At 47.0% G+C, this 23,447-nt stretch overlaps 1 protein-coding gene across 5 annotated transcripts in view; it reads left to right on the forward strand.

Annotated features, from left to right (window-relative positions):
- The window catches only part of LOC141052466 (protein shortage in chiasmata 1 ortholog-like), a 356,749-nt gene that overhangs the window by 124,572 nt on the left and 208,730 nt on the right, over positions 1-23,447 (forward strand). For all 5 annotated transcript variants that reach the window (XM_073549702.1, XM_073549705.1, XM_073549703.1 and 2 more), the window contains one exon: positions 15,642-15,820. In XM_073549702.1, the coding sequence (XP_073405803.1) occupies positions 15,642-15,820 (179 nt within the window). The remainder of the gene's footprint in view (positions 1-15,641; positions 15,821-23,447) is intronic.

The following is a 23,447-nucleotide window of genomic DNA, read 5'->3' on the forward strand; positions in this document are numbered from 1 at the left end:
TTGCATGACTCTGCCTCCCAAAGGGTGAGATAGGGACTGGTCGGGGTAGTTGAAAGGGCCATGGAAATGTCAACTGCCTGCGGGGACGGCATATCCGCTACCACCGATGGCACTTCGGCTGCTGTTGGCGACTCAGCTAGTATTGACGCTGATACCTCGGAGTCCGATTCTTCTGTGTCCATCGGGACCTCAGCTAGCGGCACCGCAGCCTGGGGTCGCCGGCGGAGGTCAACTGTGCCATTCCTATGCGTTGATTTAGTTCCTAAGACTAGGGTCATGTTGGGGGCGGTAATCATACCATGCGCTCCCAGATGAGATTCCGGTCCCGGTGCGGATCCATGATAGTGAACGGTGGCAGCCGCGACTCCCGGGGTGGCTGGCGGGGCAGGTCGCAATTGAATCCGGGCCGAGGCAAGGTCGGTTCCTGCCAAAGCCACCGGTAGGGGCCTGTGTGGCCGAGCCGGGTCCAGACGGGGACACGGTCCCGACCCTCCATTCTGCTCCGGAACCCACATACACCTCCTCCGGGCAGGCCGCAGCCAGTGACAATATCTACTTTGAGGTGGTGACAGGCGCTGCAGAGGGTGTCTCAGCGGTCATATACTCTGCAGGGGTGGCCTGGGGGCGAGTTGCCTTTCTTCCCCCCCGTTCTTCTGGCCTCTCTCCCCTTTCCATCATGGCGTTCTGGCGTTCTTCTTCCTGTCTGAGCTCTTTTCCTGCCACTGGCTTCCGCTCCTCCTTCTTGGGGCGGCGTCTTCTTTCAGCTCCTCCATACCAAGCCAGTATACAAAACCCTCGGGGGGTGAGCCATGTTGCTATCGCATAGTAATTCAGGCAGGGGAGGCCCAGGACAGTTTGCGGTCTTTTCTTAGGACCTCCCATGTTGTCACGCCCTTCTTCACCGCGCCAGCGGTCATTTTTAGCATTCATTTTACAGTCTATTAAATTGGGTCTTCTGCACATTTTCAAAACCTTTAAGTCTTAGGCACACAGAACCCAATGGCATCGGGTCTCGTCATCCTGTTCGTGACGCCAAATTGGGTCGCCCTCCCAGGGCTGTGGGGTACTCGGTGCCGGGCCGGTGTCAGTGGGATGTGTCAGAGCGGCGGTGACCCGGTCCGTGGCCCTGGGCGCCCAATTAATGGGGGAATTTGAATGGTGGAATGTAGTGGTTTAAATGAATAGTTCGTGACGCCACCTGTGGTGTTCAGCAAGTGAGATGTTAAGCCGACGCTGCATGCAGATCCCCTGGGGCTGGTGGTGTGTTGCAGACAAGATGGTGAAGCTCCCCACAGGTGGAGCTGTAGTCCCAGAGCAGTGTAGATGTACGGGTAGAAGCGAGGTGCAGGCAGTGTAGAAGCGGGTACCCAGATGTAGCGGTACAGGGTGTGTTGGCGCAGGAGTAAGTGGAGGACACCAGGGCTTGTAGTTCCAAAGCTTTATTCACAGTCTGTAGTACACACAGGTGCTTGCCTCCGTGCTGTGTCCTCCGGGTCAGGGACTCAGTCAACCTCCAGGTCAGATGGAATGCTCCCTTCCAACACTCCACCAACATGTGCCTTTCTGAACGTCTCTTATAGCGCCTTTGGTGTGAAGTACTTCTAGTACTGAGTTACACTGGAGTTCCTCCTGACAGATGTTCCCAAGAACTCTACTTGTATGGCAGACAGCTGTAGCCTGCTTCGGGGACTCCTTACTCCTAAGTCCTGGCTCACTATCCAAGTTGCTGTTGTGCCCTCAAGTCTTAGATGGGAGTAGTGCATTTACAGCCCACTACTCCACCGGTGTCTGCAGTAGGACCCTTAGTATCCATACAACCTCGGGGACCGGGCCCAGGCCTTGCGCTTAGAACTTCTAGGCAGGGTTCTCTTCTAACCCACGTCCTCTGTTCCCTTTTACTCCTACGTTCCATACTAGTCTTTCCGTCCCATGGAAGATCAGGTTTCTGTTCAATGTCTTTCTCTTTCTTTCCTTTCCCGTGCCAGCAGACCCAGGTCACTGAGATCTGCTGCAGCACCTCCTTCCTCCATCCCTCTCCCAGGGATCTTCACTCTTCACTCTCTCCACTCAACTGACTGAACTCTCTCTGACTCCTAAAACCTTCCCACTCTTTTATGTATTCTAACTCCACCCGCCTCCCAGCATGTTTCGTGTTCCAACAGGGAGCCACCAAAGGTGCTCTGCTACACTCCAAGCAGGGAGCCGCAATGTAGCTTTGCTACACAACCTTGTGATGATGGGTGCAGGTATTGGAATGTGGTCAGGAGCCTCCAACCTACCTGGATGGTGGGGCACCACACCTCAGGAGGAGGTGTAGTACCTCTGTGGCAACTGAACCCTCAGGGGCGCCACAGGATAGTTCAGCATCAGCACCAGTATCAACACTAGAGGACTCTGATTAGTTGTTAAACTGTGCACACACAGGCCTGAATAGCTGCACTCTCCCTCGAATTTCAACTGTCCCCGAGTTGTGCAATGTCGTCAGTGTGCCGAGCGTGGCGGCGCCTGTCCTTTTATAACCTCTGATGAGGTAATGCGGCCAGCCAATTACAGCAATGCCACTACAAAGATGGCTACAGCATTACAGTGACTGGCAGGCAATCCCCACATGTTTATTGGCTGTATAACAGGTGCCAAACATGCGGGGTGGGGATTCGAGCTACAAATCAAAACACTAGCCATTGCTCATTGAGTGCCAACCACATCCGAGCACCCAGATACACAAGCAATATCCGAGTATTACAGGGCACGTTCATTCATCCCTAGTCATAATTTCTCATGGTCATCTCTTTTGGCAGCAATGTCCTGCAGTAGCTTCTCTAGCAGTCTGAACTCTCTTGCAGCCAAATCAGCACATGTATCACATAACAATCTATCACGCACAAGCTTTTGATGTGGCACTCATCTGCACATTCAGGGATCAGCTGACAGGCTCCTCTGATGTGGCTTCTCCTCACCCCTGTTTAGAGACTATTTCCTCGCTTATCTGGAAGATGAATTCTTCACAGCCAGTAATAAATCCTTTATGTTCCCTTTTGCTGTGACAATTCTTACCTATCTACTCTCATGCAAATCTCCTGCATCAGGAACAAACCACACTGACTGCAGATTAAAGGGGTTGACCACTACTAGGACAACCCCTTCATCATCAAAATGTTTGGCCCCCATAAAATAATAAAGCCTATACTCACCTTCCATGCCAGTGCTGTTACCATGTCTCCCGGGCTTGTGTGCAATTGTTGTACTACATGACGCTGGCACCCAATCAGCAGTGTCGTCACTGTCTTGAGACCTTCAGACAATTCAAACATGAAAAAAGTCCGGGCTGCAGCTGATTTTGACATTCCTGTTCCTGCTCAATTTGACAGGAGGCGAGGACAGTGATGTCAGCGCTGATTGGGCACCGGCGTCATGTGTCATAACAACCACATGAGGGCCTTGGGAGAGCGAGTGACGACACTGCTGGGACGGCACCAGCATGGGAGGTGAGTATAAGCTTTATTATTTTATGGGGGCCAAGCGAAGGGTATGTGTGGCGCCCCCAGGAGTATGGTCGCCACAGTGGCATTACCTTCCCCCTAGAGGGCATGATGTCATGCTTGGAAGCAATAAAGGGTCTCTCTGTCAGGTAAATACAACACACAACACAGTTCCCACTCCATCCCAGCAGAGGGAGCTCTGAACTAAAACTGGGGGAAGAGGTGCTCTCTGGGGGCCAGGAAGGGGAAATTAGTTAGTTCGTGTGAGGAGGGAAACGTGTGTAGACATGAGGAGAAGAGCTGGAAGATTGAGCAGAGTTCAGTCTCACATCTAGCTGTAGCGCATGATCTGGAGTCCGGTCTCCAAGGTTGTACGGATACTGATGCTCCTGCAGCAGAAACCGGAGGAATAGGAAGCTGAAAATGCTCTGTTCCCACATAAGACTCGGAGGCACAACAGCAACGTGTGAGCCAGAAGAAGAAGGCTACAGCTGTCTGCCATACGAGGGAGTTCTAAAAGAGAACAAGCAAGTGGAACTTCAGTGTAACACAGTACTGCAAGTACCTCAGATAAGAGCTAGAAAGGAGACTACACAACCCATCTGCATAGAGAGATTCCTGAGTTGCTTCCAAGCTGGCCAGCCTCTGTTCCATCTGTAATCTGGACCCTGGACTGCACTTACAAAGCACAGTAAAGGTAACGGAAACTGCACCCTGTTGTGTCATTGCATTCTTCCTGCAAACCCTCCAGCACTGCTACATCTCTGTGCCAGACACTACACCCTCTTCCTTAACACCTATTCTCACTGCCCTGGGACTACAGCTCTACCTGTGGGGAGCTATTACTTCTTGCTGCCTTATACCATCTGTCCCAGAGGATCCGTCTGCAGCATCGGCTTAACCCCTACATTGTCGAGCACCACAGGTGGCGTCACGTATCATCCACTTATAAACTTTAACCAGCCACGCTTTACCCCTTTTACATGGATTCCCAGGGCCACGGACCGGGTCACCGCTACTGTGACACTTCCCTCTGAGATACCGGCCCAGTACCGAGTACCCCACTGCCCTGGAGGGTGATCCATTTTGGCGTCACAAACAGGATTTACGGAGCCTGGTGTCCCCGGGCCCTGAGTGCCAGAGACTGTGTTGTGTGCCATAGACTATCTGCGCAATTGCCGCCATTACCCCACCGCTTGCCGAGCGCGGGAAGCCAAAGGGGCGGAGCCAGCCGAAAAGCGTGAAAAAGTGAAGTGCTGCGCGGGAAGAGGCCAGCGCGTGGGAATTGAGGAGCAGAGGCCTGCAGTCCCGGCGTCGTCCGATCATCCAGCCTGCAGAGCGGCAGCCGGTAAGCCAGCGCAACCCAGGGCCTGGCCAAACGTTAACTAGGGGGGAGGAGAATGTCTGAGGCAAGAGCAGATGCAGCGGTGGACGCCACCGCACCCCCCACAGTGCCGCAAGATGCAGGGGCCAGTGCAGCTGTGGCTCCAATGGCACCGCAGAATCCAGCAGCCAGTGCTGCCTCCAGAGCACCGCAAGAATCAGCGCCCACCGCAGCAGTCCCCATAATGCTGCTGTCCATACCCTATATACGGGAGCAGCCTGGTTACCGCAGTACTCAGGGAAGTCACATACCCTGAGTGAATTTAAAAAGAGACTGTGCAGTTTGTTTGAGGTGTATCCTCTGTCTGAAAACCAAAAAGTGAACATCCTTATTGGGCAGCTAACTGGTGCAGCACAAAGGGAAGTAAAAGCCTGGCAGGACACTGACAAAGACACTGTTAAAAAGATCCTGGCTAAGCTGAGAAGCACCTTTGACACACGCACTGCAGCTGAAATAAAAATGAGATTCTTTGGGTGTAAGCAGAGAGCGCAGGACAGTATACGGGACTATGCTCTTAACCTGCAGGAGGCGCTGCGAGCCATAAAGCAGATTGACCCAGACAGTGTGAAAGATGGAGACAGACTGTTAAAGGAGCAATTTATTGAGGGACTCCTATCCAGTACCCACAGAGCACAGCTGCGTATCATAGCCCTACAAAACCCTGACCTAGACTTTGCAGACTTCAAGGACAGGGCTATCCGGGTGCTGCATGAACCAAATGTCAGCCGTCCAGCACCGCCTAGGCGCCCAGCGATCACATACCACCAAGAAGCAGCCTCTTTCCCTCCCAGCCCTGTGGGGGCTGATGCACAGTCTTTGGATAATGTTCCATCTACAGAACTGCGCCTTCAGGTCCAAGAGCTGGCCAAAAGTATGGCTGCACTTGCCAAAACTGTGCAGACCATGCAGGTGTCCTCAAAGGAGAAGATCCAGCTGGCCTCCAGTCCAGAGGATGTCCCGTGGCTATGGAAGAAGAGGATCCCGGCACGCCGAGGGAGAGACAATGATCGCTATGACCAGGATGGACGTCCCATCTGTCGTCGCTGCTGCAAGGCAGGCCACATCGCAAGTTTCTGCCACCCTGGGGCAGAGGGCCAACCCCCAGGAGTAGGACCACAAGGCCCAAAGAACTGGCGAGCCAAGTATGTTGGAGGGCGACCGGTCCTCCCAGTGGTGATTGACGGCATCCCCATGATCGCTTTGCTGGACACTGGCTCTCAGGTGACAACTATGCCATATATCCTTTACAAGCGGTATTGGGCTGACTCTGAACTTACTCGCAGCCCAAGTGATGTACTGACAGTAGTTGCCAGCAATGGTCAGTCTTTGCCGCAAGTAGGATGTAAAGAGATTACCATTAAAGTGGGGCGAGTAGAGTTAAAATCTCAAGGTCTGATAGTTGTAGACATTGATCGACGAGAATTTAATGCAATGATGACCTTAGGTACTAATGTGATTGAAAATTGTCTTGCCGAGGTTATTGTTTTGTTGCAACAGGTGGCTGAGACTGCTGGTTCCAGTGAACAGCGAGTCTTGCAGAAGGAGATCAAGGCCCTGATGCAAAGACAGCAGGTAGAACTGTCTGGTGGAGAAATTGGCAGCGTCAGAGTGAGTGATTCTTTCCCCACTGCGATACCCCCCAGATGTGAAATGTTAATTTGGTGTCGGGCAGCCATAGGCCTCAGAGGAAAAGATTACCAAGCCTTGGTAGAGCCAGTATACTCTGATAGCAGGCCCACTGTCCTGACAGCCAGAGGGGTAGTTGACGTCCGCAATGGGAGAGTACCTGTGCGCCTCTTGAATTGTGGGGAGGAACAGGCCACAATACCTCGGTATGCCACAGTTGCTAAGCTGCTTACTGTCAGTAACAGCGCAATACAGGCAGCAGAGCCCTTGGTCTCGTCTGACCAGGTGGGGGACAATGGCTCTGTAAAGCAGCTGGAGGAGTGGTGTCAGCACCTGCAGGTGGGAACTGACTCCACCCCGTCATACCAAAAGAGTGGGGTTTACCGAGTGACTCAGGAGTATGAGCGGGTATTCAGTAAACACCCCCTAGACTTTGGGAAAGCAAAAGGGGTTAAACACCATATCCCCACTGGAGATCATCCACCCATTAAAGAAAGGTACCGGCCTATACCCCCAACACAATATCAATGTGCCAAAAGTATGCTGCGGGAAATGAAGGAGGCTGGGGTGATCAGAGACAGTTGTAGCCCCTGGGCAGCCCCAATAGTCTTTGTGAAATAGAAAGATGGTACCATGAGAATGTGTGTTGATTACAGAAAAATTAACAGCATTACACATAAGGATGCCTACCCATTACCCAGAATTGAAGAGTCATTAGCTGCACTTAAAACTGCTAACTATTTTTCCACCTTAGATCTCACTAGTGGGTATTGGCAGGTTCCTGTGGCAGAGGCAGACTAGGAGAAAACAGCGTTTACTACACCAATGGGTCTCTGCGAGTTCAACTACATGACATTTGGGCTCTGCACCGCCCCAGGGACATATTAATGGCTAATGGAGTGCTGTCTTGGACACAAGAACTTCGAGACAGTTCTGTTATACCTTGATGATGTCATTGTTTTCTCCAAGACTTACAGTTGTGGCCAAAAGTATTGACACCCCTGCAATTTTGTCAGATAATACTCAGTTTCTTCCTGAAAATGATTGCAAACACAAATTCTTTGGTATTATTATCTTCATTTAATTTGTCTTAAATTAAAAAACACAAAAAGTATTGTCCTAAAGCCAAATTGGATATAATTCTACACCAAACATAAAAAAGAGGGTGGACAAAAGTATTGGCACTGTTCGAAAAATCATGTGATGCTTCTTTAATTTGTGTAATTAACAGCACCTGTAACTTACCTGTGGCACCTAACAGGTGTTGGCAATAACTAAATCACACTTGCAGCCAGTTGACATGGATTAAAGTTGACTCAACCTCTGTCCTGTGTCCTTGTGTGTACCACATTGAGCATGGAGAAAAGAAAGTAGACCAAAGAACTGTCTGAGGACTTGTGAAACCAAATTGTGAGGAAGCATGAGCAATCTCAAGGCTACAAGTCCATCTCCAAAGACTTGAATGTTCCTGTGTCTACCGTGCGCAGTGTCATCAAAAAGTTTAAAGCCCATGGCACTGTGGCTAACCTCCCTAGATGTGGACGGAAAAGAAAAATTGACAAGAGATTTCAACGCAAGATTGTGCTGATGTTGGATAAAGAACCTCGACTAACATCCAAACAAGTTCAAGCTGCTCTGCAGTCCGAGGGTACAACAGTGTCAACCCATACTATCTGTCGGCGTCTGAATGAAAAGGGACTGTATGGTAGGAGACCCAGGAAGACCCCACTTCTTACCCCGAGACATAAAAAAGCCAGGCTGGAGTTTGCCAAAACTTACCTGAAAAAGCCTAAAACGTTTTGGAGGAATGTTCTCTGGTCAGATGAGACCAAAGTAGAGCATTTTGGGCAAAGGCATCAACATAGAGTTTACAGGAGAAAAAATGAGGCATTCAAAGAAAAAAACACAGTCCCAACAGTCAAACATGGCGGAGGTTCCCTGATGTTTTGGGGATGCTTTGCTGCCTCTGGCACTGGACTGCTTGACCGTGTGCATGGCATAATGAAGTCTGAAGACTACCAACAAATTTTGCAGCATAATGTAGGGCCCAGTGAGAGCAAGCTGGGTCTCCCTCAGAGATCATGGGTCTTCCAGCAGGACAATGTCCCAAAACACACTTCAAAAAGCACTAGAAAATGGTTTGAGAGAAAGCACTGGAGGCTTCTAAGGTGGCCAGCAATGAGTCCAGACCTGAATCCCATAGAACATCTGTGGAGAGATCTAAAAATGGCAGTTTGGAGAAGGCACCCTTCTAATATCAGGGACCTGGAGCAGTTTGCCAAAGAAGAATGGTCTAAAATTCCAGCAGAGCATTGTAGGAAACTCATTGATGGTTACCGGAAGCGGTTGGTCGCAGTTATTTTGGCGAAAGGTTGTGCAACCAAGTATTAGGCTGAGGGTGCCATTTCTTTTGTCTGGCCCATTTTTGGAGTTTTGTGTGAAATGATCAATGTTTTGCTTTTTGCTTCATTCTCTTTTGTGTTTTTTCATTTAAGACAAATTAAATGAAGATAATGATACCAAAGAATTTGTGTTTGCAATCGTTTTCAGGAAGAAACTGAGTATTATCTGACAAAATTGCAGGGGTGTCAATACTTTTGGCCACAACTGTATGAAGACCATCTGAAGCACCTGGCTGAGGTGTTTGAAGCCTTCTCCAACTTTGGCCTGAAAGTGAAGCCATCCAAATGCCACCTCCTGAAGCCCAAGGTACAGTACCTTGATCATGTAGTGAGTGCAGAAGGTGTGGCACCGGATCCTGACAAAGTCACTGTCATCTGAGACTGGCAGAAGCCCAGCAACCTCCATGAAGTACGTCAATTCCTCGGGTTGGTAGGCTACTACCGAAGGTTCATCAAAGGCTTCATTGAGATAGCCATGCCTATGCAAAATCTTCTGGTGGGCCAGCCCAAGAAAGCCAGGAAGAAGAGTCCTACATTTGAATGGAATAAGGAACTGGAGAGGTCCTTCACTCGACTGAAGATGGCTCTCACAGTTGAAGATCTGGCCTACCCAGATTACACAGGTCTGCAAAAAAAAATTTTTCAAGAGCTGTTTTTGTTATTCCACGTAGTCTTTATGTTTTTGAGTGCGCTGAATCCGAAAATGACCTCCGTTTTGTCATTGGATATCACGTTTTCTGACAATTTAAGTAACTGTTAAATAAGACAATACCTCAAAATAAATGAAAATAGACTCATAAAATTAATTTTTTATTACAAATGTTTCATGAAAATCATTTTTTTAACTGCAATGAGCTCACTAACACACACTAAAATTGATTCTTCTTCCCTGTGAGGCTTCTCTTGGTACATTTACGCTTGTGAGTAGCATCTGTAATGTCTCTCTGAAGCGTCCAACAGTAGTCTGCCATCATTGCATTGCTCCATCTTCCCTGTTATCTTCTTTCCATCTATTTAATGTCCTGGTGGAATCGTTCACCTTGCTCTTCACTTATAGCTCCCAAATTTTCAGGAAAGTTGTCAAGGTGGGAATGGAGGAAATGCACTTTCAAACTCATCAGGCAACCTAAAGCTTGAAATGCTTTCAGCATTCGTCCGATGATTTTTTTGTAGTCAGGGTCTTTGTTATTGCCTAAAAATTTCTCGACGACCTCTTTAAATGCAATCCACCCTTCTTTTTGAGGATGTGTCATGGTATTGATAAACTCTTGATCAGCTATAAGCCTTCTAATGTCTGAACACACCTTCCTTCAATTTTGTCTCCGAGAGGCCTGGAAACATGGTGACCAAGTATTTGAATCATTCTCCATCTTTTGGAAGTGATTTTACGAATTGCTTCATCAATCCCAATTTGATGTGGAGAGGTGGTAGAAGAACTTTATGGGGAGGAACCAAAGTTTCTCAGAGGACATTTTTTCCACCAACTGCGAGCACCCTCGGCTGCCAATTCTTCTTGGTCCAGTGATTTTGTCGGTCTCGACTGTCCCATAGACACAGAAAACAAGTGTATTTAGTATAACCAGCTTGTTGCACGAGCACCATGCACAAGACTTTTAAATCCCCGCACACTTGCCAACCGTGGTCTTCATATTTAAGTTTACGAAGAACCAATTCCATGTTCTCGTAGGTTTCCTTGAGGTGTACGGAATGACCTACAGGGATGGAAGCATAAAAACCGCCGTTTTGGAGTAAAACTGCTTTGAGACTTCTTTTTGAAGAATCTATAAAAAGACGCCATTGTGCTGAATCATATTGGATTTTGAATTGACCCATCAAACCTTCGACATCGATGCAATAAACCAACTTATCTTCCTGGGCAAAGTAAGGAATGAACTCATCTTCACGATGTCTGAACCATGAAAAAGACACTCCTGGCAACAATAAATTCTTGCTTTTGAGCCTTGATCCGAGTAACTCAGCGGCATCTTTGGGAAGATTCAAGTCTCTTACCAAATCATTCATCTCCTCCTGGGAAAACAATTTTGGTCTTGTATCATCTTCAAAGTCAGAACTTGATTCATCATCTGGTTCAGGTATGACTCCACCTTCCTCAGAGCTAGGTATCTCTTCCAAGGTAGCAGGGGCCTTGGGTACTGGTATATCTGTATCATGGGGGATGGGACGAATTGCTGAGTGAATATTGGGGTATAAAATGGAATGCTTCCATTTTGAATTATACCCTATCACATCGCATGAACAAAAGTAACAGTCGTCACTATGGTTCTTTTGCTCTCGCCATACCATAGTAATCCCATAACGGAAAGCATTTTTCTTACCCTTGAACCAATTTCGGAGGTCCTCAACACACCGTTTGCACACTTTATGAGGCGCCCAAGCTTTATCTTGATCTCCAAGCTTTAGTCCGAAATATGCAAAGTATACTTTTTTCACAAAGTCTGTAATATTCAGCTGTTGCTTCAACACTGTATATTCACCACAAATGTAACAGAAACTGTCAGGCGAATTAATACACTTCCGCTGAGCCATAATGCTAATTTTGGGAAACACGGTTGAATATGACAAGCTAACACAAACTGAGATTAAAAAGTGTGAACAGGCGACAACCAAGATAAAAAAATTGAAACAAGCCCGGGCATGTCAGAGCCCGCTCGTTCAGCTTGCAACATGTTGATGCTGGTTTCATTAGCTCACTCTGCAAGTTCTTTTCTTTGAAAGTTTTATTTTTTTGGCATTGTATATCTTCAATTGATTGATGTGAATTAATTAATAGTAATTTTGACTTTCAAAACCCTAAGATAAAAAAAAGACAAAAATTGAGAAAAATGTACTAAATTTGAAGAGAATTTTGCATTATGTGGCAAATCCTGATGTCCAGGATTTTTTTCAATATTTTTTTCGTTTTCAGCACACCAAAATACATGGAAATTAGATGAAAATAATCAAACAGCTTTTTAGTCGCAGACCTGTGTTATGATCAAAAATTTGTTTTATATACTGATGCCAGCAACGTGGGACTGGGAGCAGTACTGTCACAGGTACAGAATGGCAAAGAAAGAGTGATCTCCTACGCCAGCAGGAAGCTTCGTCCCACTGAAAGGAACCCTGACAACTACAGTTCTTTCAAACTGGAGTTCCTCGCCATAGTCTGGGCTGTGACTGAACGATTCAAGCATTACCTAGCTTCAGCCAAGTTTGCCATCTTCACGGACAACAACCTGTTGATTCACTTGGAAACTGCCAAACTAGGTGCACTGGAGCAGCGATGGATGGCCCGGCTGTCTAACTATGAATTCACCATCAAGTACCGAGCGGGGCACAAGAATGCCAATGCTGATGCGCTGTCCAGAATGCCTAATCTGCCAGATGCAGGAGAAGACCCTGAGGCACTCGAAGAAATAGAGTTACCTGCCTTCCACCGGCCAATTGCGGCCCAACGTGCCCAAGGAGTGAAAAACAGACGGTCTATCGTGAAAGAGGCCACCCTAAATCCGGAAGAATGGAAGAACAAAACAACCTTCAGCCCATAGAGGAAGAAGAAGAAAAGGTCAACACTGTACTCGGAGAATTCCCTTCAAATTGGACTAGAGCGAATCAATCCATCGTAGTTCCTGTCCTAATCTTTCCCCAGCCTACTGCAACTGAAGTAGCAGAGACTCAAGATAACCCTGAAAATCAGGAAGTTCAGGCAGCGGATGCCACACCAGCAGTGGAGCCAGAGAATCCTCGCCCTGCCAGTGGTGAATCTGTCATGCCCACAGTGAGTCTAAGAGTTCGTAGACAGCTACTACCCAGTTTACCAACAGTAGTAACAGGCCCACTAAACCTAAATAGGCCATTAGAAGTACCCATGCTACGCAGATCTACCCGTAGTACCAAAGGTGAGATCCCAGTTAGATATAGAGAGTAAGGTGCAAATCGAAAATGTAAACTGTACATGTAAATATGCAACTTTTCAAGTTTATGTGCCTACAAAGACTCTGTAAGAACTTTTTGAATATCTTATTTTGTTTTTGATGGACAATTGGGCCACAGGACTATGTGTGGCCAAAACTATCTTGCACATAGTTACCAACTGCTCAGGAAATGGACCATGGACATTGACGCATGGACTATTCGTCATCAGGACTATTTTTGAGCTTTGATTTTTGTAATTTTTCATTTTTTTGAAATCTTGTTACATTTACAATTGTTCATGTGTTAATATGTTCTGCATGTTTTCTTCAGTCCGGGAGTACTGAATTGCACTAGGGGGAATGTGGCACCCCCAGGAGTATGGTCGCCACAGTGGCATTACCTTCCTCCTAGGGAGTGTGATGTCATGCTTGGAAGCAATAAAGGGTCTCTCTGTCAGGTAAATACAACACACAACACAGTTCCCACTCCATCCCAGCAGAGGGAGCTCTGAACCAAAGCTTGGGGAAGAGCTGCTCTCTGGGGGCCAGGAAGGGGAAATTAGTTAGTTCGTGTGAGGAGGGAAACGTGTGTGGATGTGAGGAGAAGAGCTGGAAGATTGAGCAGAGTTCAGGCTCACTTCTAGCTGTAGCGCATGATCTGGAGTCCGGTCTCCAAGGTTGTACGGATACTGATGTTCCTGCAGCAGAAACCAGAGGAATAGGAAGCTGTAAATGCTCTGTTCCCACATAAGACTCAGAGGCACAACAGCAATGTGTGAGCCAGAAGAAGGCTACAGCAGTTTGCCATACGAGGGAGTTCTAAAAGAGAACAAGCAAGTGGAACTTCAGTGTAACACAGTACTGCAAGTACCTCAGATAAGAGCTAGAAAGGAGACTACACAACCCATCTGCATAGAGAGATTCGTAAGTTGCTTCCAAGCTGGCCAGCCTCTGTTCCATCTGTAATCTGGACCCTGGACTGCACTTACAAAGCACAGTAAAGGTAACGGAAACTGCATCCTGTTGTGTCATTGCATTCTTCCTGCAAACCCTCCAGCACTGCTACATCTCTGTGCCAGACACTACACCCTCTTCCTCAACACCTTTTCTCACTGCCCTGGGACTACAGCTCTACCTGTGGGGAGCTATTACATCTTGCTGCCTTATACCATCTGTCCCAGAGGATCTGTCTGTAGCGTCGGCTTAACCCCTACATTGTCGAGCACCACAGGTGGCGTCACGTATCATCCACTTATAAACTTTAACCAGCCACGCTTAACCCCTTTTACATGGACGCCCAGGGCGACAGACCAGGTCACCACTACTGTGACACTTCCCTCTGAGATACTGGCCCGGTACCGAGTACCCCACTGCCCTGGCGGGCGATCCATTTGAGAGGAAGTTGTACAAGTAGCCGATAACTTCATTAAGGGATTAATAATGATAATGCATTGTGCGCAAATCAGATTCAAGTTGTCATTTTCAGTTATATAAATGCAGTTATTTGACTTTATGCTATAGGTATCTACTTCAGTGGCTTTTATATATTTTATGGCATTAACTAGTTTACCAAAATGTTTAGCTTTACCAAATTACTGCAAACCTTCCAAAACCTGAGGCATGCCCGATGCCTCTTTTAACTAGTAGGCCTAGCACAAGGTTATATGCGCATTATTTTGCATCAATGAGTTCAGGCGAAACACATTGTAAGAGGTGTACAGTGCTATAGTCTGGTGGTCTACCAATGTGGTTGTTGGACCACTGTCTTGCAAATCTTTTTGCTCAACTCTAACATTTATAAACAAACTAGATGGAGGCCCGCATCGGGAGGGCGGTAATGTCACGATGGGGGCAGGCTTTGCAGCGTTGAGTATCTCTCCTCCCCATGTGCTCACCTATCCACTCTCTCTTTCCCCATGTGCTGACTTATCCCGTCTGTGTTCTCTTCTTTGACCTGTCTACCCCATGTGCTATCCCCCTTGTCTGCTGTCTCTCTCCTTCCTGTGCTGTGTTCTCCCCTCATGTGCTGTCCCATTTGAGCTGTCTCCCCCCTGTGCTCTGTCTCTCTCACCCATGTGTCTGACTGTGTACAGAACATACCACAACTCCTGGGCATGGGAGGAAGCAAAAGACAATACTGACATTACAGCAGGAGATCGCAGAGGATACATTTTGTGAGGTAAAATATTGTTTAAAAACAGTCGGTGAAATATTTTACCTCACAAAATGAATCCTCTGTGATCCCCTGCTGTAATGTCAGTATTGTCTTTTGCTTCCTCCCCTGCCCAGGAGATGTGGTACGCTCCGTACATGGTCAGACACAGACAATTTTTAAAATGAACTTTCGTTCATGGGAAAACCCCTTTAATGTGACCGGCTTCCTCTGCCTGTAGACACGTCGTGCATCTGCTACTGGGATCAGACGAAAAATTTACTGCGCCTGCGTGAGTGTGTGTGAATGTGTGAGTGTATGTGTGTGAGTGTATGAGTGTGTGTGTGAGTTTATGAATGTGAGTGTGTGTGTGTGAGTGTGGTGCGTACGGTGTATAGACTGTGTGTGTGTGTGTGGTGCGACGGTGTTCCGCTGGTGGTACCGCACAATAGGTTGGTACCAGCAGCAGTTTCCATATTGAGACACCCATCACTTGGGTGTCCCAATATGGCGGTCGGTGAACTTCCTCCACTTGGAATTTTGGAATACGGTGACATCTGGACAGAACAGGAAATGAAAACATTGCAAGGCAATTATATAAATAGAGGATAAAATCCTGACTGCAATGTATTTTTTTTAAATATAGCACATGCTAAAATAATATTTTCTTTGGTTTCCTTACAGTCTAAGAAGCTACTCTTGTGTCATATCCAAAAACCAATACATAGGAAGCGACTTTCCATGGACTCATTTTTCTCTTGTTGTAGAGTATGATTGCACTGATTATTGGCTACAATTGTGTCAGACACTAAACGTCTCACACATGACCCTCAAAACAAGCATGCCAAATAATCCTATACTGAGTAAGTAGTTTTTCTTTGTTTGATCTCTTCAGAAATTAGATCTGTTCATAATAATTGTAACCTACAAAGCATGGGATTTAAGGGGTAAGGTTTCTCCTCATGGAGTGACATGCCAGGTCTGGCATGCCAATATGAGGAGACTTATACGCCTTGCATGCTCCTCTAGGAAATTAAATATGCACATTGTCTTTTCAGAGATGAAGATGATTTGAACTCTCTAGTGCCACCTACTGAAAGTAGCAATCCTACAAATCATTATTGACCTTTAAGGCTACTTTCACACATCAGGCTTTCGGCGTCAGGCGCGATCCGGCGTCGTGCCGGAATGCCGGATCCGGCAAATGTTTTGCAAAACCTGATGTGCCGGATCCGGTTTTCTGCCGGATCCGTCTTGTTCTTGACAGACAAAACCGGATCCGTCTCATCCGGTTCATCCGTTTTTCTATCCGTTTTTCGACGGATTACGCCGGATCCGGTTTTTAAAATTGACCCTTGTGGCCTTCCGAACGGGATTGGCTACTGGAAAACTATATATAGCGTGTTCCTACAGCCCTTCTTTGACAGGTTGTAGAGGAGAAAGTGCAGGTTGGAGAGAAGAGCAAGTTACTGGCGAAGATGGATGTTGTGATTGGAAATATTTTGAAGAATTTGGCGGATTTTACAGCGGAGGCGAATCGTTTGAGGGTGATTGTTCTGGAGAAGGAGAGAGCGAGACAGCAGCGCATCAGGCATCGTAGACGACGTTTGTGGATCCACCCCATCACAGCCCAGAGAATGACGCGTGGGGTCTATTCTACACTCTGCATGGACCTTCGACGAAACCCGGATAAATTTTTTGGATATGTTCGGATGAAAATGGAGAATTTTGATTACTTGGTGGAGCGCATTGCACACCTCATAAGAAAAGCGGACACCTATTGCCTCTTCTCTGTTTCACCCGCAGAGCGTCTGATGGTGACTTTAAGGTAAGCCACATTTATTGGATGTGATCGCATCAGAGCACACTTTCACTGCAATCTTGTTGGTGGTAGTTTGTATCTCCAAGTGTTATAGCTCAGTTTTGGTATGTAATGCTGTGATTTAAAACTAATTTATTGTTTTTTAATTCCCCACAGATTTCTTGCAACTGGAGAATCCCTTTCGTCACTGCATTTCCAGTACAGACTCGGGATTTCCACCATTTCTGGAATTGTGAAGTACACATGCCGTGCACTGTGGGACTCCTTAGCTGAAGAGTTTTTACCAGAGCCCACAACAGAGAGGTGGATTGAAATTGCTGACAAGTTTCAACAGATATGTCAGTTTCCCAACTGCTTGGGCGCTGTGGACGGGAAACATATCCGCATTGTAAAGCCAGCTGGATCGGGATCGGAATATTTCAATTACAAGAAATATTTTTCAATTGTCCTCATGGCCATCGCTGACGCGGAATACAAATTTATTGCGGTTGATATTGGGGCCTATGGCCGCTCCAATGACTCTCAAGTTTTCAAACTGTCTGCCATGGGGCGTAAACTGTATGGAAACACCTTCCAGTTCCCACCACCTAGACCGCTGCCACAAACATCTGGTCCACCTATGCCATTTGTCTGTGTAGGGGATGAAGCCTTCCAGCTGTCAGAACACCTTTTGAAACCGTACTCTAGCAGAGGATTGACAAGACCAAAACGCATTTTTAATTACCGCCTCACAAGAGCTAGAAGAATGGTTGAATGTACCTTTGGTATTCTGACAGCCAAATGGCGGGTCCTATTGACTGCAATCAACCTCAAGACAGAAACTGTTGACGAGGTGATCAAAGCTTGCGTGGTCCTGCACAATTTTGTTATCTGCAAGGAACCCATTTTCATTGAGGACACCTCTGAAGAAACCACCTTGCAAGATTACCATGACATTACCACTAGAAGTTCTGTGACGGTTTCAGTAATGAGGGACAATTTTGCACTATACTTTATGTCACCTCAAGGCAGAGTACACTGGCAGGATGACAGAGTGTGAAAGATTTGTGCCCTTAACCAAAATTGTGTACCTTCTGTACCAACAGTATATACCTTTGCCAACCAAAGTTGGCTATCTTGTCATGGTCTTACTATTTTTAGCTTTAGGCCACAGGTGTGTACCTGGTTGTGTTTTATGCAAAGTATTTCACCTTTTAACAAAAGTTGTGTACATTGTTAGGAAATCACCAACAATAAACACAACTTTTTAGGTGAAATACTTTGCTTCAAACACAACCAGGAACACAACTGTGGCAAAAAGCTAAAATTTACCCACAGTTATATACCTAGTTTTGAATACCATTTTACCTTTTAAATACCCTGTATTTAACCTTTTTGGCCGCAGAAAGAAATGACAGACAACCAGTGTAAAATAATTTAACTTTTATTGAAAAATGTTTTTTTTTGTAAACTGTTTTTAAATTTTAATAAACTTTTTTAATAAAGCTTTGAAACCATAAAACTGGTCATTTTTATTAAAATACACACATATTATAAATCTGTGTAGTGTGGGGTGGAAATACTGCTGGAGGGGCTGCGGGACACTTCGACACTGGGAGTGTGGAGAGAGGACTGGGATCGTGGTGGGGAAGGAACAGTTAGAGGTGAAGGTGTGGAAAAAGCTACAGAATGGGTGGACATGTGGGAGGCAGAAGAGGTGGTGGGCGGTGGAGTAGAGGGTTGGGCAGGGACTGTAGGAGCAGATGATGTTGATGGCAAGTTGTATGGGGAAGGAGTTTGGTACGGGGCAGGTTGCTGGAAGTGGGGAGATGTCTGGTACTGGGGAGGTTGCTGGTACTGGGGAGTTTGCAGGTACTGGGGAGGTTGCTGGTACTGGGGAGTTTGCAGGTACTGGGGAGGTTGCTGGTACTGGGGAGGTTGCTGGTGCTGGGGAGGTTGCTGGTGCTGGGGAGGTTGCTGGTGCTGGGGAGGTGGATGGTGCTGGGGAGGTGGATGGTATGTAATAGGAGGGGGAGGATGGAAAGTGGCTGGAGGGGGTGTAGATGTAATAGGAGGGGGAGGATGGAAAGTGGCTGGAGGGGGTGCAGGTGGAGGAACTACTGTGGTGGGAGGAGGAGGTTGGGAGGTAACTTGCTGGAGAGCAGCGTGGCATGAATGCATTACATGCATCTGCTGGGCAGGAGAGAGCGTTTCCATGCGCTCCACAACAGACCTGAAAAAGGTGTGGTTTGGCGAAGATCTTGCTTCTGAATGCATGGTTTGCAGAAGTGTCTTCACCTCCAGCAATGCTGGAGTTGATCTGCTGATAGCCTGCGGAGATTTGCTCTGACAAGACTTTTAGACAGTTCTGGAAAGATGCATTCAGATGCAAGAACTCTGGCGCATAAGTCTTTTCCTGACCCCTCTGCCGCTGCCGCCCAGTACCCGCAGGTGTACTAGAGGTGGCAGGGGCAGAAGGGTGGGGTAAAGGGAAAGCGATCTCCTCACCAGCAGCTTCATGTAATGTAGGCGGCCACGATGCTCCTGTGCTGGTGGATGGGACAGATGGGTCGAATGTGTGGGAAGGCTGGGAAGGTGCAGATGTACCGGGGCGGTCGAAGTGTCCCTCGGTGCCGGTCTCCTCAGGGATCGCCTCAGAAGGGTTCAATCGTGCAAGCTCCCGAGTGCTGCTCACCGTGCTGTGGAATAAAGAGAGAAAAAACGAATTAAAATAGTGACATGGTATGGCCCTGGCTGAAAAAAAAAATTTACATCTAAACATTTTTTTGTCACATGTGGTGTGTAATATTTACCTTCTGGTGACCATTGTATCCCGGAGGAACGACAGGGCTTGGGCGTACTTGTACTTGCTCCTGCGTCCTCCAGATCCACTCGGGGCCCGCATCTCTTTATTGAACTCCTTCTTGAAACGATCCCTCACAGACCGCCACCGCTTCACAATTCTGTTCCCTGAAACGAGAAAGGAGTGGTTAGTATACAACATCAGTGTTTCACAAACTCCAGTCCTCATGGTCCCCAGGGGTCATGTTTTCAGGATTTCCATAGTAAATAGAAATCCTGAACACATGATCCGTGGGGACCACGAGGACTGGAGTTCGGGAAACACTGGTTTACATCAAGCAACCGGTACTGTATATACTTACGCTCTTTAATCTGGGCCCGAGCATCGAGGTCCTCCCAGCGGTCCACAAGGAGCGAACAGATTTCCTCCTAGAGTCGTCGGGTAACGATCAGGTCAGCGTGGCGGCGGTCAGCCATATTCCAGAGCGGCTCCCTTTCTCGGACGAGATCGATGAGGTGGTCCACATCGAGTCCTCCATCCTCACCGTCAGAGTCGGGAGCACGCTGTGAAGGCTGTTAAAGAAAAAGACAAAAATAACATAATTAGCCTCCACAAAAGAAATGAAATAAAAAAGCCAAAAAAACAAAGCAAAAATATTTATACTTACACGCTGGTGACCGCCGCGTTGCTGTAGCCGACGACCCTGGGAGGCACTACGAGGACCTCTTGGCCGAGCACCAGATTGGGAAGACTAGAGAAGAAAACAAAAAATGTTAGGTCTTTGGATGTTGGCATTTGTTTGCTGTGTGTGGTCTGCAGAACATTGATTTCTATGTGTTGTGTGTAGTGTGATGTTGTGTTTCTGCGTTTGATGCCAAAAACTTACCAATTGTGAGCCCACTCCAGGTGTCTGTCCACCCCTTCCTTCTTCTTCTGGGAGCTCCTCTTCATCTTGTGATTCCTGTTTTGAAATAAAAGGCAATGAATAGACATATATTACAGAGCTGATGGATTTTGGAAATAAAAACTTACCGTCAAACGCTGACGATGCGAGGGAGGGCTCTCAGAAGATGATGTGCTGTCTTCCTGGTGGCCAGACTCCATGGCTGTGGGTGGTGTTTCAGCTGCTGCCATTGCTGCTGCTGCTGCTGCTGCATCTATTGGGCGGCTGTTGAATAAAGAGAAACAAAGGGCCAATGAATATCTTGATATTCAATAGCCCTAGTTTGGAGGAATGGGGGATTTGATAATTACCGTCTCTCATCTGCTGCTGGCCTCCCCTCCTCAGCATGTTCCATTTGCTGCTCCATTTGGGGTGGTGATGGTGTTGATGGTGCTGCAGTGGTCTCCTGCCTTCTCCTGCGCTTGGTTGCTTTCTTGGGTGGCATGTTGGGTGTGGCTGAGGGTCCCACTGTCTTGCTTTTATATATGTCTTGTGGGCAGAGCTACTGAGCATGCTCAGACCAAAAAAAACGGATCCGGCCACCGGATCCAGCTGTCGCCGGATCAGGCGCATTGCGGCGCTCATAGGCTTTCATTGTATGAAAAAGCCGGACACGCCGAATCCGGCGTGTCCGGCTTTTTTGCCGGAGACAAAAAACGTTACAGTAGCCGTTTTTTCCAGACGCCGGATCGCGACACATTGCCGGATCCGGCGAAAACCGGATGAAACGCATGGCCATCCGGCTCGATCCGGCTCTAATGCAAGTCAATGGGGGGGAACCGGATCCGGCATTGCATTTCGCCGGATCCGGTTTCTGTCAAAAGCGCCGGATCGCACCTGACGGCGAAAACCTGATGTGTGAAAGAGGCCTTAACAAGAAATGTTACCATCAGTCAAAATCCGCCGTTTTGCAAAAAAACCGGATCCGCTATTTCTCTTTGCGGATCCGTTTTTTTCCCCATTGACTTGTTATTGTGGGCGAATTTTGACTGATGATCGTCCGTTGCGTCCGTGTTTGTGCAGATCCGCGAGAATTTAGGCGTCCGCCGAGATCACCGAACGGAGACTGTAACGTTTTTTTTGCTTCACGGATCCGCATTTTCCCTTTTTAACCCTGAATCTTTTCCGTCTGCTGGAAGAAAATTCTCTCTCTCTCTCATTTGTTCAAACGTTATGCCACTTTATTGCCATAACTTACACCAAATATTTGGTAAAGTACATCACTTTTAATAAGATGTGCTTAATTCATTTAGTGGTGTGCGCTAATTAATTAGGTTCATCTTACTGCTGTACACCCAACATTGGAATATGATATGACAGTCTTAATTAGTGATGAGTGAACGTGCTCGGATAAGGTGTTAGCCGAGCATAGTAGAAAAACGTCTAGCTCACCATAGTAGACAATCTTAAGTGTTCGGAGCACGGAGAACAAGGCATGGAGCAATCAAAACATGAGAAATCCAGCAACAACGAACTAGTGAAAAAACCTCTTTATTCACCAAAAAGTGCTTAATAATTAAGGGTGCATAGCCACCTGAAACACGTCGATGTCGTATATCATGTAACTGTCAACAATGATGTTGTTTTGCCCTCCGCTGAGTACTTTTTGGTGAATAAAGAAGTTTTTTCACTAGTTCGTTGAGCTGGATTTCTCATGTTTTGGTTATCCAAGCATGCTCGTGTGCTAGCAGAGTATCTTCGACGTGCTTGAAAAATATGTTTGAGTCTCCGCGGTTGCATGTCTCGCGGCTGTTCAACATCCCATCAGCCTACACCTGCTGCCACTAATAACAGTCACAGCAGAAGTGGCTGATGAGTATTCATCACGCGCCTGTGCTATAAATAAATAAATAACTAAACAAAAAATTTGATGTGGGTTCCCCTGTATTTTCTATAATATAATTGTCTAATTCTGTCTGTCTGTCTGTAATGGAAATCCCGCCTTGCTGATTGGTCGCGACAGTTAGGCCGCGACCAATCAGCGACAGTTGCTTAGTCGACGTGGCAACACGGCCGCATTGCTTATTGTACAGGCACATTACAGCCGTTAAAGGCATCACTGCTGCGTCACTCATTACACAGGCACAGTCCTGTACATATTCTGGAGTACAATACATTAGGTAACAGCAGAACAGTGACTGCAGCTCTGGGTGTAACTGGAGTACAATACATTAGGTAAGATCTAAACAGTGACTGCAGCTCTGGCTGTAACGGGAGTATAATACATTAGGTAAGAGCAGAACAGTGACTGCAGATCTGGGAGTAACTGGACTACAATACATTAGGTAAAAGCAGAACAGTGACTGCAGCTCTGGGAGTAACTGGAGTACAATACATTAGATAACAGCAGAACAGTGACTGCAGATCTGGGTGCAACTGGAGTACACTACATTAGGTAACAGCAGAACGGTGACTGCAGATCTGGGTGTAACTGGAGTACAATACATTAGGTAACAGCAGAACAGTGACTGCAGCTCTGGGTGTAACTGGACTACAATACATTAGGTAAAAGCAGAACAGTGACTTCAGCTCTGGGATTAACTGGAGTACAATATACTAGATAACAGCAGAACAGTGACAGCAGCTCTGGGTGTAACTGGAGTACAATACATTAGATAACAGCAGAACAGTGACTGCAGCTCTGGGAGTAACTGGAGTACGATACATTAGATAACAGCAGAACAGTGACTGCAGATCTTGGTGTAACTGGAGTACACTACATTAGGTAACAGCAGAACAGTGACTGCAGCTCTGGGTGTAACAGGAGTACATTAGGTAACAGCAGAACAGTGACTGCAGCTCTGGGTGTAACTTGAGTACAATACATTTGGTAAGATCTGAACAGTGACTGCAGCTCCTGCTGTAGCAGGAGTATAATACATTAGGTAAGAGCAGAATGGTGACTGCAGATCTGGGTGTAACAGGAGTACATTAGGTAACAGC

This window comes from Dendrobates tinctorius, unplaced genomic scaffold, assembly GCF_039654945.1.
Source record: "Dendrobates tinctorius isolate UK_male_01 unplaced genomic scaffold, ASM3965494v1 ptg000160l, whole genome shotgun sequence".
NCBI lineage: Eukaryota > Metazoa > Chordata > Amphibia > Anura > Dendrobatidae > Dendrobates > Dendrobates tinctorius.